At 33.0% G+C, this 20,006-nt stretch overlaps 1 protein-coding gene across 1 annotated transcript in view; it reads right to left on the reverse strand.

Moving 5' to 3' along the window:
- LOC140451639 (uncharacterized) overlaps positions 1-20,006 on the reverse strand; it is a 246,998-nt gene that overhangs the window by 66,128 nt on the left and 160,864 nt on the right. Inside the window, exon 2 of the mRNA XM_072545484.1 lies at positions 14,795-14,827. Within this exon, the coding sequence (XP_072401585.1) occupies positions 14,795-14,827 (33 nt within the window). The remainder of the gene's footprint in view (positions 1-14,794; positions 14,828-20,006) is intronic.

Consider the following 20,006-nt stretch of genomic DNA (forward strand, 5'->3'; position numbering starts at 1 on the left):
GGAACATCCGAGACAGGTCAAAGACTCCATTGATTGTTAGTTCGTCAATGGCATTGAATAACTTGGAGTTTAAATATTGCAGAGGATCGATGTTGTCAACGGAAACAAATCCGCGGACCTTTTTCTTTATTTCTCGTAAAAACTATACGGTGAAGGTAGGTATTGTTGACTAGAAAGAATCAACAATATTTATAGTGTCCAGCAGGCTGCCAGAATGCGACGAGTGGAAGCCGCTCTTGAATTACATTTCCACATTCTCAACATACATGGACTTTAATGAGCAATCTCTCCTAGTCTTTCCATTGTATGTCCCTCGCGGGACATGGTTTACACACCGAACATCCATCTTAGAGGACAAATTTCTTTTTTCTATTGCCGATATTAAGCGACTAAACAATAAAAAATTAAATAGTATTGCGACTATATAGCAATTTTTTTTAAAGATCCGCTTTCGAAAATCTGAGCCTGGGTGTTAGTTTTTTTTAAGTGGTCAAATAGCTGATCCAATTATTTTTGGAAAATGTATGTCGTTCATAAAATAAAAATAAAATATGCAACCAAAAAATTAATCAGTTAACTGCTATTTTTGGTTTAACTATTAATTAAAGTGTAACTGGTAATTTATTAATGCCAATACCTACCTTATTTTATTGTTCTGTGTGTACAAGCAACAGCCAAGGTTAAAGGTTACTTTTAAATAAAGTTTACATTTTGAAATCGACTGATATATCAATAATAAAAACTGATGCAAACAAATAAAAAAAAAGTTAACCTAAATTCATGTTATCTATAATAAATATATTGTATTGTTTCCAAGTAAAAATAGTTATATTTTAATTATTTATTATTATTGTCATTGTAGTTTATATTTATTTATAATATTCTCATTTTATTTAGAATACTTAATCGCTAACTTAATTTATAAATTTAGTTAAATATCTGGTATATTCTGAGTTTTGTATAATCTGTGCATCTTTGCTCTAAATATTTATTTATTAACGAGCAAGCTGTTACACCTATAATAATAAGGCAAAACATTACTATAAACGATCACAACTTCGAAGTGGTTAAAGAATTTAAATATCTAGGACCAACAATCACAAATGGCAACACATTAGAGCGAGAAGTTGAAACGAGAATAATGGCAAGAAACAGATCTTTCTTTGCAATGCAACATCTAATGAAGTCAAAACTTCTTTCGCGAGGTACAAAAATCCGGATATATAAGACCATAATACGACCAGCAGTCGCGTATGGAAGCGAAACATGGACGCTAACAAAAAAAGAAATAAATAAATTGCTGGTGTGGGAACGTAAAATTCTTCGAATGATATATGGCCCTTGCAGAGACAGCGTGACAAACGAATGGAGGGACAGACACTCGGAAAAGAAAATCTAGTCAGATATATAAAGGCCAGTAGACTCAGATGGGCAGGGCATGTGATACGCTGTAACGACAATCGCCTTATAAACAATGTGTTCTGCGAAAGACCAGAGGGAAGAAGGTCTGTAGGGCGGCCTAGAAAAAGGTGGAAATATGCAATCACAGAAGATCTAGAGAAAATGGGAGTGCGACAATGGGAATTACTGGCACAGAACCGACAAACATGGAAGGCAATAGTAAACGCGGCAAAGACTCACGAAGAGTTGTAGCGCCATTGATGATGATGATGATGATGATGTTACACCTCAATATTTGATAAACATTGACTTAAATTCAATATAATCCAAATATTTTCCCATTTGGCCACTAAACAACAACTAAGAAGTTAATACATTTCTCTTCCAAAATTGGCTAGTTGATCAGTTAAAATGTTAAAATCGTATAAAGGGGGGTATGAATTATTTTCAACATTTTAAACATATTTTTAGAATTTTTTTTAATTCTTTAATATACATTTATTTACAATATTAGTAAATTATATCACAATACTTTAAGAGTATTATTAGAGATGTTGGTACAAAAATATTAAAAATTGAGCAAATGACAGCTATTTGCTTTATTTTATGGATTAAAATTACTTTCCACTTGCCACTGTGAAGTAAAAAATATCCTTATCTTAATGCGGCGTTGTAGATTTATATTAACAAGAGGTTATGCATTTTGGGGTGATTGAAACAAACAAATCATAATCAAACAGCATAATGATACCAATCTTCAAAAAAGGAGATAAAGAAGACCCCAACAATTATAGGGGCAAAAATGTACTAAACATCGTACTTAATTACAACAAAAGTCCTCACCAACAAAATCAATAAACTAACAACTTTATCAGATGAACAACAAGTATTCAGATCAGGAAGATCTTGCGAAGACGCCGTATTTTTACTAAGACAAATGACAGAAAAGCCATCGAGTACAATAAACCAGCATGTATGTTTTATAGACCTGACAAAGGCTTTTGATCGCATCCAAGTCGAACACGTCTTGCTCCTACAGTATAAAAGAAACATACCAATCAATATTACACAAACCATCGAATACATCTACTTCCGTAATCGAATACAGGCAAAGATAAATGGAAAATTAACACAGTGTATACCAGTACAAAACGGAGTCACACAGGGTGACTAGTTAAGCTCACTTCTCTTTAATATAATAATGGACGAAATAATACAAGCAGTACGTAAAGGTCATGGTTACAGAATGGGAAACAAAGAAATCCAAATATTATGTTATGCTGACAACGCCGCATTAATCGCCGAGACAGAAGACGAGCTCCAAAGATTAACACATATCTTCAATACAATATAATATCAGCAGGAAAAACCAAATGTTTGACATCTAAATACCCACTACGATGTAAAATCGAAATTGATGGGAAAATAATAAAGGCAGCAAGGTTTAGATATCTGGGAATAGATATAACTAGTTACGGAGATATTGAAGAAGAAGTACGACAACAAAGCTTAAAAGCAAGTAAAGCGGCGGGATCTCTTAATGACACAATCTGGAAGAACAAACATCTAAGACAAGACACAAAAACAAGAATCTATAAAGCAGCAATTAGACCTATATTAACATACACGGCGGAGATAAGAAGTGACCCATCTAAAACGAGACGACTACGAGAAATAACAGAGATGAAAATACTTCGACGAATATCAGAGAAAAGTCTGTTGGATAGGGATAGAAGCGAAAACATAAGAAGTGCACGCAATATAGAAGACATAAATGGATGGGTGACAAAACGGAAACAGGAGTAGAGCGAATACATTAGTAGAATGGCAGAGGATAGGATAGTACGAATAGCACGAGATAAGCCACCAAATGGACGAAGAAGTATTGACAGACCAAGAAAAAGATGGTGCGATAATTTAAACAATTTGGTAAGCTAACATTGAAGAAGAAACAGGGTTTAAAGTCTACATACATAAGTAAGAAGAAGAAAAGAAGCTTATAACGAGGAGCTTTCTTTTCAATAGATTTGAGTATTGCGTCCAAAATATCGGTTTAATAGGCAGAGACATCTCTGGTATAGGTAGTCTAAATATTCATGAATATTTTTCTCTTCTTCTGGTTGTAACTCAGAGTTTCCAGGTGTAACCTTCCAAAGGGTGTAATCTGTGGCCCCTAATGGTGATAACTCTCTCGGGTATTTTGCAGTTACTGTATTTTTAAGTCACTTAGCGTTTTTTTCAGGTCTTTACTGCTTTGTTAAATGCAGTTTTATTGGTCAATGATCGATTGTTTTGTCATATCTTAATAAGTTTTCTCTTTTCTTCACTATTTTTTGTCGTAACCTTAGGATAGAACTCCTTGTTAAGTTTATTGTTAGGTGGTGGGGTATATTCCCAGCAAGCTTTCTGTATACATGTAGTGAGATTATCCACAGCAGTGATTAGATCATCTTTGTCTTTGGACAAGTTTATGTTCAATTTATTAGTAATGGTTTCTTTAAATTAATTCCAACGGGTTTTTGATATATAAAGCGTAGGAGATCTGGGTTGAGGAATACTGGCGAGTGATAAGATATTAAGACGAAGCATAGTTTAGTTGTTAGGTAATTCTCTACTTTGGTTATATAAAAATCAAGGAGATCTGGAAGTTTTCTTTTGTCTGTTAGCCATGTAGGTTCACCTGTAGAGTGTCTTTTAAGGTTATTAATATTAATTGTCTGAAGTAGTTGTCAGCCACGTGGGTTCATCAATTTAGATCTCCAAAAGGCATGTTTTACATTGTAATCACCAATAGCTAGGAACCTTGCTTCAAGTGGTTTAAAAATTCAGAAAATTGATTCGTTATTATTATGTGTTTGGGAGGGTAATATAATAATGATGTAGGGATTGACCAACTCCAGTCTTCAATAACCATGTTTGTGTATTTTGTTTGCATTCCAAATTGCCAGTAAGTCTATGTAATGTAATGTAATGTAATGTTTATTTACTGACTTGCCATTTTTTTACAAATCAACTTAAATTTAGCTTAAACTATTAAAACATTAGGTATTTTCGATCTTATTCTTAATAGTACTTAGTGATAAATGAAAAAAGCATTACTATTAAATTTATTTGCGTTTCTACATATTCTCTGTAAGGGTTTATTTACAGTATAAGTTCAATTATGAAATTCTAAATAAAATAAGTCTTGGGATCTGGTGTCTCTACAGGGGTACTCCTGTAGGAAGGGGGAAGTAAACCTTTTCCAAAAGAGGACTAGCATTAATCTCGTATTAATTTATATAAAAATGCTATATCTAGCAATATTCGCCTTTCTTCAAGAGTAGGCAATTTAAGTAAAGATTGCAAAACAATGTATTCAATTTCATTTACAGGTATTCTCAATTTAAAAGCAATAAATCTTAAGAACTTTTTCTGTACTCTTTCTAATAGATCTTTGTAGCATTTATAATGAGGAGACCAAATATTGCTACCATATTCCAAAACTGATCTAATAAGGGAACAGTAGATATTTTTGAGACAATAAATATTATCAAATTTAGAGAGGCTAAATAATTAGGAGTTAATTCTGGCTTAGATGCTTTTGTCTGATTGCTGTTTTATTACTTAATAAAAAGTGTTTATTCTTAATTTAAAACATAAATAAGAAGCATTAGTAATACGGTCCTGTATAAAATAGTGTACGAAAGAATCGTAATAGGTATCCGTATCGATTGTGTGGTGGGACCTGCTACGAGCCGTTTTGAAGCCGTTCGAATTTTAGATCAATTTATTTTGAAGTAGTGGTCAGTCGAGTTTTTATTTTGTCACAGACATTATACAGACAGGTATCGATACTCGTTTCTAACTTTTTGTTTAGGTCGCTCAATGTCGATTATGGACTGACTCTGTTCGAGAACCACGAAGAAGATGAGATGGTGCTTTTGCCGCTTAATGAGAATCGCAAATAAAACAACAAAACCTTTATAAATTATCTCGAATCGATTAGCCATCAGCAGAGTCTATCAACGCAAAATCAAAACCAGTTATGAAATAATCGACGTGATTACTCTACCGATGCTGGCAGATAATTTGCCTGAATAAATGATGTTCCAAAATGACCAGCGAGGCCCTGAACCACCTGAACGCGGTACCGGCACCGACACAAAACCCGAGACCTGCCTCTTGTCGGTTCTCGGTTCCCGGTTGTGCTAACGTGGTTCCGGTTTACATTTTACTTGTTATAATTTCACCTCAGCCGCAATATCCATACGAAATTTGACCCAAAATACCTATTATAAAATATGCAATTACATATAAAAAATATACATATAGAGTAGAATCTCGCTAATCCGGCACTATTAAAACCCAGAGTGTGCCGGATTATTTGAATGTTCGGAATAATAAATTGTATAGACATATTCATAATAAATGAAATAAAGCTTTTCCTAAAGGGAGTAGATATAACTTATGTTTTGTAGTCATGTTCTACATGTTTTTTTTTTGTAACTAGCACATTTCACATTTAACAAATTACATAGTTAAAATAGTTTAAAATAATCCTGAATTAAGGTTTGTTTTTGTGCAACTTGTAGTCCAGTCCCATGTTATGTAGGCACTGAAATAATTAAAAGCTTCTTCCGAGGAATTTAAATTTTGAACCTAGGCAATAAGTAGATTATCTTCGGGATCAAATTTTTCAGTTTTTTGTGATACAGTATTTATTGCAGGCCATAGATTTTCCATAATAATTGGACTTCAGGCGAAGTATATCTTTAAGGCGCGAGCGATGGAGAATAAAATATCTTTTAAATTAAATTTTTTGAGGCTCTGAGTTATCACCATCTTAAGAAATAATATGGATGAGCAATTTAATTTTATATAAGAACTTTACGTTTTGAGAATATTTTTATCCATCAGCTGCAATAAATAAGTGAAGTTTGGTGATGAGATGGTTTAGATATCCTGATCAGTTAAACCAAGTTCTTGTTTATTTGGGTGGCTTGGAGCATTGTCAAATTTAATACGAGTAAAGCTTTTACGGACAACTTGGTTCTTTTCATAAACTTCTTCACTTCTGGAACAAAGTATTTATGGAACTATTCACTAAATACCTCTCTCAAGACCCAACTAATTGATTGATTATTGTAGCAGATTAACAAACACTTTTAAAATCGCGGGAATTTTTATCTTTACCAATCACTCTCTCTTCAGTCCAGAACCCCCGGAGGGAGTGTAGTAGTCATCGTAATGTCATGTGTTGTCCGTCTTTAAAGATTTCTGTCTCTGGTCGATTTATCTTATTGGGGATCTTCTTTCTAAAATATTTTATTTGTTGCAGATGAACTTTGCCTTAAGAACCGTTTGTTGACCTTTTGTTAATTTAAAATTGAATTATTTGTCCGGTGGTCGGTCCACGGAACTCGTACAATCCAACTTCAACAGTACATATTAGTGGCGTCTATCTTTCTTCTTTCCGCTAGTGGTAGGGTTCAAGATTTATATCCGTATGTCAGTATTGGAAATATTAGGCAGTTAATTAACCTCATGTTAGTGAAATTTGAGAGTCCTTTCATATTTTGGCCATATTTACTTCGGCACTTTTGCTTTATTTCTTCCTATTACCCTGTGTTTGTGATCAATTATGTCAGATACAAGTATGAGCTCACATACTCAAACCGCTCAATCGTGGTTATGCGTGAATGTTTGTTATGTAGTCTATCCACTTTTATGATCTTTGTCTTTGATATGTTTAACTGCAACCAGTTAAACCTACAATGAGATCAACCAACTCTTCTTGACTATTTGCAAGAAGGCCTGAGTCATCTGCAAAACTTGGGTTGTTAATTTTTCGGCCATTTATTGAGACGCCCTTTACGCATCCTTCAAGCGATCTTATAATATGCTCCCCATATATATTAAATAATTGTGAAGATAGTATACATCCTTGTCTGATACCTTGTCCTGGATGGAATTCGTTTAGCACTTTAACTGTTCCAGTAGTGTGTTCTTATAGTTCAGTTATAAGCTAAATTAAGCATTGTTTGCCTACTTGTTTTGGTACCTGTCATCAGTATTTCCATTCGACCCTATTAAACGCTTTGCTGTGATCTATAAAACATATGTATAGTGGGATATTGAATTCCCTAGTTTTTTCTATTATTCGTCTTATGTTCAAAAAGTGTTCTGCAGTACCTATACCTTAATATTATATTCGACAAGCCGTCCAAAATATTGACGACCCAAATGCAAGACCTCAAATCTGGAATGAAAGAATTATGAACAGAAACGGAAGATTACTAAACAATTATCTGGTAGACAAAGAAGACACCATGGCGATAGAGGTCATCGAGCCTACCTATTTCCCAGGGAATGCTTTACCTATCTATTTAGACATATTATTAGCTAAAAACTTACAACTATAGGCAGAAATTCGTACATTAAACGGAGGACCGGAAATCACATAATAAGAGAAATGAGGCACATGGGAAGAAAACAACCCAACAACAAAAAATGAAAAAAACAAAGTGGTCAAACTACAAAAGACTTGTCAGTATTGGAATCAACAACATCCCAACGATTAAAAATCCACAAGATTTGAAAGAAAAAGTTCCAGAGCTTGACAACATCATCAAAAAAGCACTAAGAAACAGCACTGCTGAGAAAAAGCTATAAATACATACGAGCAGATTCAGAAAAATCAACTAAGAAATAAAAAAAAATAATAAGGGAAAGGAATAGAACCAAAAAGAGAAACAGCAAAACAATAAACCAGGGAGACAAAAACAGACGCTAACAGAAGGTAAAGGCCAAAGGTAGAACAACCATGTACAAGAAATGGAGGAACAGAGTCAAATTATGCAAAATATTTTAAGACTCCAAAGGATACTAAGAAGTGACAGAAAACATACCCCCACTACACGGAGAAAATGGAATTATCTATCCCAATTAAGAAAAAGTCCAGGTGATGAGGAAGACTCTCAAGAGAGAGCTTTTATTTAATTATCAACAAGAAGAAGACATAGATTTCATCGAAGAAGTCAAAGAAAACAAAAATATGCTCGAATAATCAGACTAGATAATTACACCTACATGACCACAGGAAATAAGTCAATTAAAATTATAGTCAACTAAAAATGGTTCACCAAGAATAATTCCTGATCCAGACGAAATCACTAACCAAGCCCTGAAGGTTCTACCAGCGAAAGAGTGTATACCTGGCCAATATAACAAATGCGATACTTAGATACACAACGACACACAATACACAGGAGCAGCCTTCCTTGACGTAAACAAAGCATTCGACACAGTGTGGCATAAAGGACTGACGTACAAAATGATAGATTACGGATACAGTGGGGCCATGACGAGACTAATCTCTTTGTACTTGGATAACCGAAGGTTCGGAGTCCAGATAGGACAAGTCATATCTGAGCACTGGGTCCCGAAAGCCAGAGTACTACAGCAGACTGTCCTGTCAGCCTTACTGTATACAAGATACACCACCGATGTCTCAATAATACTAAGAATATTACTCAGCCTTTATGCAGACGACACAGCGATTGGGGCAAAACATAGAAAACTAGATACAGCGGTAAATAATCTACAGACAGCATTGGATACGATAGAAGAATGGAGTAATGAAGACACAAGCCGCTATCTTTAAAAATAGAAAAGGAAACCCAAAAAACAGCTGATGGTGTAAATCAGTCTCATCGAATGGAAAAGAGAAGCGAAATACCTCAGAGTCATAGTGGACTAAGGAGTAACATTTACATAGCACGTGAACGCCACGGACTGGAAAAGAGAAGCATAATACCTCTGAGTCATAACGGACAAAGAACTGACATTTATGCAGCACGTGGACGCCACAATCCAAAAGACAACAACAGTCAGAGTTGTAATATTATAGTAAGAGTAAGAGAGGACTTACAGGTAGAAGAAGCAAACTAAGAATAAAGACCAAAATAAGATTGATCAAAAATATCATACTACCAATAATTACATATGCATCTCTTACATGGGGATACATAAGTAACAACAAGAAAAAGACGATACAAGCAGCTCAGAATAACAGCCTCAGGGAAGCTGTAAATGTACCCAGTAACGTTGCTTAACGCTTCCTGTTCAGAGAACTGAAATAAATAAGGGTAATAGATATCATGGAAGAAAAAACCAGAAAAAAATTTGATGAGCTAGAGAACCACCCAAGCCCGATACTGCGACAGATAATAAGGTACGATGCGTTCCATCGATCGAAGCACAAAAGACCAACACAAATCAATAAAATACTAACAAAAGGCGCAAGTTAACAAAAATACTAACAAAAACTAAAAAAACGGGCAATAGGGGCCCACGTCCTCGAGTGCCGTGTGGTCAAACACTAAAATGACAAAAGCCTATCTATCTGAACAGCTGTATTATTCAGTAGAAGAGTTTCGTAAAAAAATACTAATTAATTACAGTACTACTACTGGATCCCGCGTAACAAAAAAAAGTTTATTAATAGCAAGCTGAAAATTTGCTCACAGCTTAACGGTGTCGAGTCGGACAAACTTTGATGTATGGGATGGGAGGATGATGATGAGGGAACTCTGGAACAGGAGAAGATTTAATTGTGGAACGTGATAAACGTGTCATCCTGACAAGTTTATGAAACTTTGATGTATGGGATGGGAGGATGATGATGAGGGAACTCTGGAACAGGAGAAGATTTAATTGTGGAACGTGATAAACGTGTCATCCTGACAAGTTTATGATAGGATAGTTTGTAATTCTTAAGTTAGTATAGTCTTATACCCTAAACTGTTAACATCTAAATAAATTTGTACATTTCATTCAGAGTTACGTTATTTAATTCTCCAACGAACACATATCATTTTATAGAGGATAAAAGTGTTATGGCGAGCACGCCACTGTGTGTGTGTGTGTGTTTTATCTCAATATTCAGACTACTTAGAAGATGATAAACATCCACGCTGAGTATCTCGAGGTGTTTACGATATTATCAAGAACTATGAGAGGTTTTTAGGATAGTTTGTAATTCTTAAGTTAGTATAGTCTTATACCCTAAACTGTTAACATCTAAATAAATTTGTGCATTTCATTCAGAGTTACGTTATTTAATTCTCCAACGAACACATATCATTTTATAGAGAATAAAAGTGGCGCAGTCAGTAGGATTTCCAATTAGAAAAAGTAAAGCCTTTTTTTAATCGATTTTTATCGTTAATTGGAAAATTGGAGAATTAGTGACTTAGTATTTGAGTTCCGAGTGTAAGGCCACGAGGAAGGAAAACTGAATGAACCCGTAAGCAACTTCGAAGAATTCCAAGTGTAAGGCCACTTGTTGTGTAAAGCCACAAAGTAATTCGGAAGTTCTGGGGAGGCGCAATTAGCAACTTCGTGAAATCTTCTCTACCAGCTTCAGTGAAAAGCCACTCGACCCTGGAAACGGTGAAGCATTTCAACAGAAGAAGCAACAACATCTCGGCTACCATTCCGACTACATACAGTTTAGAATTTCGACCAGTTCCAGTGTAAACCCAGTTGATCCAGAAGGTACAACGTTCTCCACCCGTTCTCTACCCGTTCCAGTGTAAATCCACTTGATCTGAGACGCTGCAACGTTTTCGACCAGTTCCGGTGTAAAGCCACGTTCTCACGGAAGTACTTGAGGTTAGTCGAATTATATTAATTTTTTTATTTGTTTTCATTTTTTTTTATTTACTCTGTTTCGCAATTTTCAAACTTTTAAGCTATCATATCTAGTATTTGCATTTTTTTTAATTGTTTAATTTATTTTTGATAATACAATGGCAACTAACGACGTAACAGCAACTACGCCAATAATTTCCGCTACCACTTCTAATAATTATATTAATTGTGACAAAGCTATCAAGCTTATAAATGTTTTTGATGGGTCCTCTTAAAAATTACATTATTTTATAGTTTCTGTTGATTTCATTTTTGCAAAATTTGACCCAGAGGAATTGCAAATTTTTCCTTTTATTGTAAAAAGCAGGTTAGAGGGAAAAGCTCTTGATTTCATTGGCTCGAAAGAATTTTCGACATGGCAAGAGATAAAAAATGCTCTCCTTTCTCAGTTTGGTGAAAATTTGGATTTGCAGTGTCTAAATTTTGAGTTATGTCATTTTAAACAACGTTCTAATGAAAAACCTACAAATTTCGTTGATAGAATTGAAAAACAATTAATAAGAATCAATACAGTTATCAAATACGATTCAAATTTGAACAATGTTGAGAAAAAATGTTTAAATAATTTTCACAGTAAGACTACAATTCTGACCGCTATTACGGGCATAAAAGAACCTTTGTGTCAAATACTTCGCTCTTTAAATCCTAGTTCGTTACTTCAAATTAATCAAATTTTAAATGATTATGAAAACCAACAATATTTCAAACAAACAAATGACAATTTTTCTAAATTAATTATAAATAATGACAATGAAATTTTTTCAAGTACTGCAGGTACGCAAAAACATTTTCTGATCCCGGTTCAACAAATCAATCGATAAATCCACCAATTAAATTAACCATTCCAAAGTGCACTGTTTGTCATCAATATGGACATAAAGCAGAAAAATGTTATCGTAAACCACAATCTCACAATGTTGTTCATAATACCTATTGCGACAACGATAGTTCAGAAAAAGAAATAGAAATCGAAGTTGATCAGGATTTCTTTAGAGCAAGTGCCGCTGACAACGTTACAGTTTACCAAGTAGCAAATAAACCGCTTCTTTACGCGCATATTAAAAATTTGAATATAAAATTATTAATTGATTCAGGGGCAGCTATATCAATATTTAAACCAGGTAAAATTTTAGACTCTTATCACTTTAATCATGAAAATTTTGAAATATTTGGTATTAATAACGAATCAATTCAAGTTACAAAGAGCGTAAACTTTAAGCTATTTTCGGGTGTTCAAAAATTCTATATAGTTGACATAAATTCTCCTTTTGATGGAATACTTGGTTATGATTTTTTAGAAAAGAATAAATGTGTTATTGACTTTGGTTTAAATACTTTATATGCTAATCGCGAGGAAATCCCATTGTTTCAATCTGATCAGGAACATAATATACTTAGTGTAAATAATATACACGAACATCAAGACCGAAGTAATAATGTTATTGACGTAACTGAAAAAATCGATACTATTGTAAGTAAACTAAAATTAGAAGCTCTGCCAAGAATTCGATTAAACCATGTCCATCAAAAACAAAATGAATATACCGAATTTGAGAATATTAAAACTAACTTAAATTTAAATAATTTCTCCTACTCTAATGAGCAAATCTTAGACGTTAACAATAAGAATATTTTATATCTATACGATGAGAATGACAGAAATGTATATCATTTCGAAAATTTCATTTTAATAATGTAAAAACATTTTATGATGCGATTAACTAAACGAAGTTGAAGTGTAACACGACAAGTAGTAGATATGAGCTTTAATTATCCATATTATAAAGGAATTTTAATCAATAATGACTGCAATATATAATTCGATTACCTTGTGGTACACTTCATCTACGGCTTTCTCGTAACAACAAAAGTAGAATAAGTTATTGCCGGTTGGTTTTTTTGTTCCATGTGGACCTACCTGCCCTGTACGGAGTATGAGAGGCTCTTCACTACAAGTCTACAAGTCAAAACTTCGAAGCTGCAAAAGAAGCCCTTCTTGGACACCCCAGCTTCGGTCTTCAGGAGGGAGGTGTTATGGCGAGCACGCCACTGTGTGTGTGTGTGTGTTTTATCTCAATATTCAGACTACTTAGAAGATGATAAACATCCACGCTGAGTATCTCGAGGTGTTTACGATATTATCAAGAACTATGAGAGGTTTTTAGGATAGTTTGTAATTCTTAAGTTAGTATAGTCTTATACCCTAAACTGTTAACATCTAAATAAATTTGTGCATTTCATTCAGAGTTACGTTATTTAATTCTCCAACGAACACATATCATTTTATAGAGAATAAAAGTTCTGAACAGCTGTATTATTCAGTAGAAGAGTTTCGTGAAAAAATACTAATTAATTACAATACTACTACTGGATCCCGCGTAACAAAAAAAAGTTTATTAATAGCAAGCTGAAAATTTGCTCACAGCTTAACGGTGTCGAGTCGGACAAACTTTGATGTATGGGATGGGAGGATGATGATGAGGGAACTCTGGAACAGGAGAAGATTTAATTGTGGAACGTGATAAACGTGTCATCCTGACAAGTTTATGATTGTAAAAAGTTGCAGATTATTTTTAAGTTTATTCAATAGCCAACGTTATATTTTATAATATATGAAATAATGTTAGTCCGACAAAAAGTTGGAACAACTATTCTGTTACACTCACCGTAAATTATAATTAAATTTAAAAAATCATCATTTGCGTATCCTAAATTAGCCGTTATTATTTTGTGAAGAATATTAGGCAAATTATTATTATAACTGTCACCCCATGGCATACAACAATATTACTATTAGACATTAACAATAACTGATATTTTTGTCAGAATATTCCAGAGACTATTTTGATAAATACATTTTTTGTGACAAAAATGTATAAAGTTAATTTATTTGAAATCTGAAAGAGATAGGTATAGGAAATACTATTACATATTGATAGTGAAAAACATATTTTTCTAAAATAATAAATCACATACAGGGTGTACCATTTAAAAAAAAGGAATTAGGATGAAAATTTAGGATGCCAGTTTTATGCCAATTTTGACAGCACCCTGTATATTAAAAAAGGCAACTTTACACTGTAAACGATAATCCTGTATGTGGTTAATAAGTTCCTAAGGAATTTAAACTTTTATTCAAATTACGTTAGAGGATATTGAACTTTATATACATGGTAGAAAAGTGTAATTTTCAAATAAAAACCATTATAACTCAAAAACAGTTCACAATAGGTATAGGGGCATCTAAACAAAAAATATTCAGAATAATATAAATATTTCTAAAATTAAACAATATACAGGATGTCCAATTAAAAAAAAAACGAAGTTATAAGCAACTAAAAGTAGCAAATAGATGAAAATATTTTCATTAAATAGGTCACTCTTCAAAAAACCTTCATTTTAATTTTCATCATTCAGTTACCTTTATTTCTCGAGATATTTCTAATTGGCCGTTTATCTGCCGCACCCTGTATATATTATCCATCTTTGAAATACAGTGCAACAAAACGCATCCCAAATAATTATTTGAAAACCGTTTTTGTCTAAAATATAATAACGATAAAATTCTATGTAAATCGAAAGTGCATTTATTTTCATATATAAAATTTTTTTAGGAATGAACTTTGTTTTGATTAAGTCGTTGAATGCGGTCTCTTATGATAATAATCCGCTATATTTATTATTTATAAATGTTTACCTGTCTGTCCAGCACAACGTATCATCTCGGTATCTGAAACAAATATTATTTTTAAATGCATATGATATACTAAACTCATTATTATTTGTTATTGATAATATCACGATTACAAAATTCGAAACGTTTCGGTGTTTTTCGACAATCAAAAAAGTCAAAAATTCTATAATAAACTCGACATGAAAGAATAGTTTATTTTATAGGTACTGTAAAATAATAAATAATTTTATAACTTCGTCTTTATATTTTTTCCCAAACAGTACAAAAAGGACCCCGCAACCACTCAGACACTGAGGCCATTCTTCCAACAACGGTCAACGCTATAAAGACACAAACGAGTCAAATCTTTTACACCTCACGCTTTAATGAATAAAACAGTACAAAGATATTCTCGCGAGGTGTGGAGTGTGGTTCTGAAATTATTATACTATATTAATTAGGTCTGTGCGTGACTACAGCGCCATCTACATTTGGTCGCATTACTGGACGTCTTTTACTACATTGCCTCACGTGAAACAAATTAAATATAAGTTGTTAAACAGAGTTAAAAGTTTCTTCGGTTTATTTTTATTAGTATTGGAAAGCATTTGGTTTGTTGTATGATTATTAGACAAAAATCAAAAGGGAGAAACAAAAGATGAGTAAAATTATTGTTTTATCAGTTCTTCTTCTTCTTAACGTGCCTTGCATTTCTGCGTCGGTGTCCACCGTACATTGTCCTATCAGGTGAGATTTTAGATGGTCAGGATTAAATTATTTTTATTGATTTTTTATTGATATTTCATCCTCATCTATAGAAAAAGATCGGGAAGTGCCTTTGGTAAAAAAAGTCGTAACAAGTTACAGTGCCAAATATAGTGAACGCATAAAAGTGCATCCCAATGTACTCAGAAGCGGTTATTCGAAGACAATAATGAAGTGCGTAGGCTGAAACATTTCAAACCAAATGATGTACGAAACAGATTTAATGTTAAAGCAAAACCAAACGTATCTTAAATTCTCCCTTAATTATGTGATATGTAGTTGTGATTGTGTTATACAATTTTATTGCTTTTTACTTACACACTTTTTAATTAAACTGTTCATAATAAATTAGTAACATTTACATGTGCTAAATAAAGAAAAGGAACTCTCCACTGGAAGAAGCTTCTACACGCTATGACTACTTATTATTCTTTATTTTTGGATAGATTGTAATTTTAATGTGCATATGTAGAATCTGTTTTTACATTATTGAAAGCCCTTTTATGTTCTGCTGTACGTTTGTTAAAAGTTCTACTAGTTTGACCGATGTAAGTTTTTGGCCAGTCGCCACATTTTAGATTGTATACACCACTGTGTAAGTGCTTTTCATTTTGGCTCTTGTTGTTTTAAATAAATTTGCCAAGTGGTTGTTTGTTCTAAAAGCTGGTGTTATTCCTTTCTTTTTTATGTGTTTGGCTTTTTTTGTTGATATCTTGCCTGTACATGTAATCGAGCAGAAGGTACTGGGTTTTTTTCTGGTGATGCAAATACTAATTTCAGACCTTTTTTATGTAGTTTTTGATTTAAAATTTTAATAATTGTTTCTTTGTATCCATTGTTTACTGCTATTTGCTTAATGATATTTAATTATATCTTATAGTTGTATTTTGACATAGGAATTTCCATTAATCTATGTAACATGCTATAGTAGGCAGCCAATTTATGTTGTGTAGGATGGGACGATGAAAGTATTTTTAAGGTTAAGTTTAATGTGATTGGAGGTATTGAAATTCAAATTTTTTAAAACTGAAAGTGAATCTGTAAAAATAATTGCATTTTGATAATCTTCGTGTTGAACATATTCTAATGCTTTTTGTATTGCTATGGCTTCAGCTGTAAAAATCGATGTATGTTTTTGTAATTTAAATTTTTTTTGTATCTGATTGGGTATTACAAACGCACAACCTGTTCCATCAGTATATTTTGACCCATCGCTATAAATTGCATGGAAATTTTGATGTTGCACCAAAATTTGGCGTATAATTGTAATATTACTTATATGATGCTAATTCAGAGTAATCACGAATGTTTACATTACATAGAGCAAAGTAACTGAAGTAATCGAATTCTATTTGTGTTTTTTGTTCTAGAGCCACAATTCTTAGTCCTTCGCAAAAATAGAAGGAGAGTTTTTTATCCTCCAGAAAGGGTTAGTTAAATCATATTCGTTTAGCTTAAATTATTGCTAACGATAGGTGATTCTTTCATTTGTAATTTAACCATCGTTTTTTCAGCTAAAATGATCTGCTTAGTCCTAAGGATCATTCTTGGACTTCTGCTCTCAGGGAATTAAGAGGAGTGGATTTCATCCGTTCCATACACATTCTTAGTGCTTTGGTGAGTATAATGTCTAGTTTACGTAGTTTAGTTTTATTGGCTGTTCCTTGCACCAATTATTTTTAATATTTACCCCTATAATATACACACTTCCTTCTCTAAGAGTCTTGTTCTTGTAGTAGAAAATTCAAAGCCAGTATTCTGGCTTTGAATACACTGGAAACATGGAGACCATGTTTCCAGTGTATTTATAAAACTTTGTAAACATTTTGTCATACTATCTATATTTATCCCTTTACAAATACCATTAAATAGTCAGCATAAATCCGTGCTTTTAAAGGTTTTTCCATGGTTTTCAAAATATCATTAATGGCTATTAATGAAATCTTGGGCTAATAGCAGAACCTTGTAGTACTCCATTTGTTAAGCAGTGAATTTTCAAGTAAGAATTTGAAACTCTTACCCGAAAAGTCCCATTGATTAAAAAATTGTTGATGAACGATACATAGTGTCCCCGGATATTCCACTCATATAACGTTTTTAGACATTTTCTATTAGTTGCAAACGATTTCATAATATCGCTTTCGAGTTCCAGAATATTATCAACCGTTGACCGATTCTGTCTAAATCCATTTTGTTCAGTAATCAATAATCGATTTTTTTCTAATATCCACATTAATCTACTGTTAACGATTTTTTTTTATAAGTTGCACATGGAACAAGTAATGGAGATTGGCTTGTATGATTCCATACCATATCGTGATTTATTGTCTTTTAAAAGAAGTATAATGTAGGAATTAGTCCATATTGAAAGAAAACACTGCTGTATCCATATTAAATTAAATATATCAAGTAAATAATATTTCGCTGATTCCGGAAGATGTTTTAGAAAAATGGTTGGAATATTATCGGGCCCAGAAAAAAATCTTTTAGACATAAAAGTACTTAATTAAGTTCTTGAAATGTAATGCGACTATTAATTGTTACATTAGGATTTTCATTATTAGGAAGAGTATAGGTTTCAGATGATGAATGTGAAAAATCTGCACGGGGATTCTTATCGGTTAAGAGACTTTCGTTAAAATCCGCTAGAATGTTTGCAATATCTTCCTCTGTGGATATTATTTTATTTTGTACTTTTAGGTCTTTGATAGAAGTCCTCTGCGGAGTACTACAATTTTTTCTAATTTTTTGCCAGACTTCCTTGTGTGGTATAGTAAGCTGTGCTTTTGCTTGTGAAATCAATGCTGTTTTGCAGTGTCTTGTGCATTTTATAATTATTAAAAGCAGATTTACTGTTTTTTATGACCTCTTCGAATTCTTTAGACCACCAAGGTACTAGTGTACGTCCCTGTATTTGTTTTGTTTTACCAAGGTGCAATCGAGCTGTTTCCAAAATTAAATCATTTAGTGATTTAATGGTTTCGTCAATATCATTGATTATTTGGGCCCTGAATATGTGACTATCAATATATTGAGAAAATGAATCCCAATCTGCGTTGTTAGTTTTTCATTTTGGAGTAATAACTATGGGTAAGTAATCACTTCCATATGTATAAGGCATTACTTTCCAGTCTAAACCTATTGTTAAGTTAGGATCACATAAAGAAAGATCAAGAACAAGATACATTAAATCTAGTAGGGTTATCACTTAAAATGTTTTGATGAAAATCTGTAATAATGTTTTCTAATATTTGGCCATTTAAAATTGTATTTTGTGAGCCCCAAATTGTATTATGGCTATTCAGGTCACCTAAAATTGTGCGTGGTGTGGGTATCTGATCAAGAAGTTTGCAGAGGTCTTCGTAATTAACTTGTGTATTAGAAGGCAAGTAAATATTACAGATCTAAAATGTTCTATGTGGTTCTGAAATTTTTTGCCACAATGGCTGCGAGATCTGTTATGAGTGGAAACGCTTCATGGTCTATTGAATGTTTGACCAAGATTGCCACTCGCACAGTAGCGCAGTTGATGTTTGTTCTATCTTTACGAAAACAGTTGAATTGTTTTGGTAAGTATATATTGGAAGGAATAAGATTGGTTTCTTGTAGGCATATTATTTCTGGCGAGTGTTCTGATTGAACGATGAAATAGTCCATCAATATTCCACTGTAGTATAGAGTTGAAAATTATGCATCGAGGGTGAATAATTCCCTGTCTGTAATATCGTTACCTAGATAGAGCTGCAATTTATTTTTCGGTCAGGTGAAAAGATATTTCATAGTTTTGTCGGATATGTATGGATAAGCTATGGTTAACAGATTTATTAGGCCAAGAAAATCGGAATTATATTCCTTGACAATTTTGATAGATGATTGACTATCTTAAATAGCTTAATAGAAATGATGTGAAGTTTTCATTTATGAATAATTTAAGAGGATCAAAGGTTGATGCTGCTCTTTTGGATTTTTTTGGTTTTTGGGTTTCGATTTTGTGAAATATGGGTGGAACAGGAAATAATTAAGTATTTGCATCAATATTTTTGATGAGGGGAGACAACGTTTCCTCAATGTTTCTTTCCACGGATAAACAGGTTGATTCTTTCGTGATTTCGAGTGAAACTTGTGGATCCTTTTCTTCCGACGGTTTTTCAGTTGAAGTTTTAGTCGAAATATTCTAATCGGCAATTGTAGTTCTTTTCATTTCAGTAGCAAGTTGTAAAATTATTGGAGTAGAAGAAATGAAGATAGATTGTCTTGAGATATAAAACTTTTGTAGGTAGTGTTTTCACAATTTATTTCAATAGAACCTGGGATAGTGATATTATGAGGGCTGACAAATACTTGTCTAATAAAAATTAAAATTATTTACTATTACGAATATTTAAACTTACAGTCCTAAATAATGTTGGTACACTTTAACTGTAATCTATAACTTTTCTTCTTCTTCTTCGCGTGCCATATCAGAATTATC

The sequence above is a fragment of the Diabrotica undecimpunctata genome, chromosome 10, assembly GCF_040954645.1.
Source record: "Diabrotica undecimpunctata isolate CICGRU chromosome 10, icDiaUnde3, whole genome shotgun sequence".
NCBI classification, from domain to species: domain Eukaryota; kingdom Metazoa; phylum Arthropoda; class Insecta; order Coleoptera; family Chrysomelidae; genus Diabrotica; species Diabrotica undecimpunctata.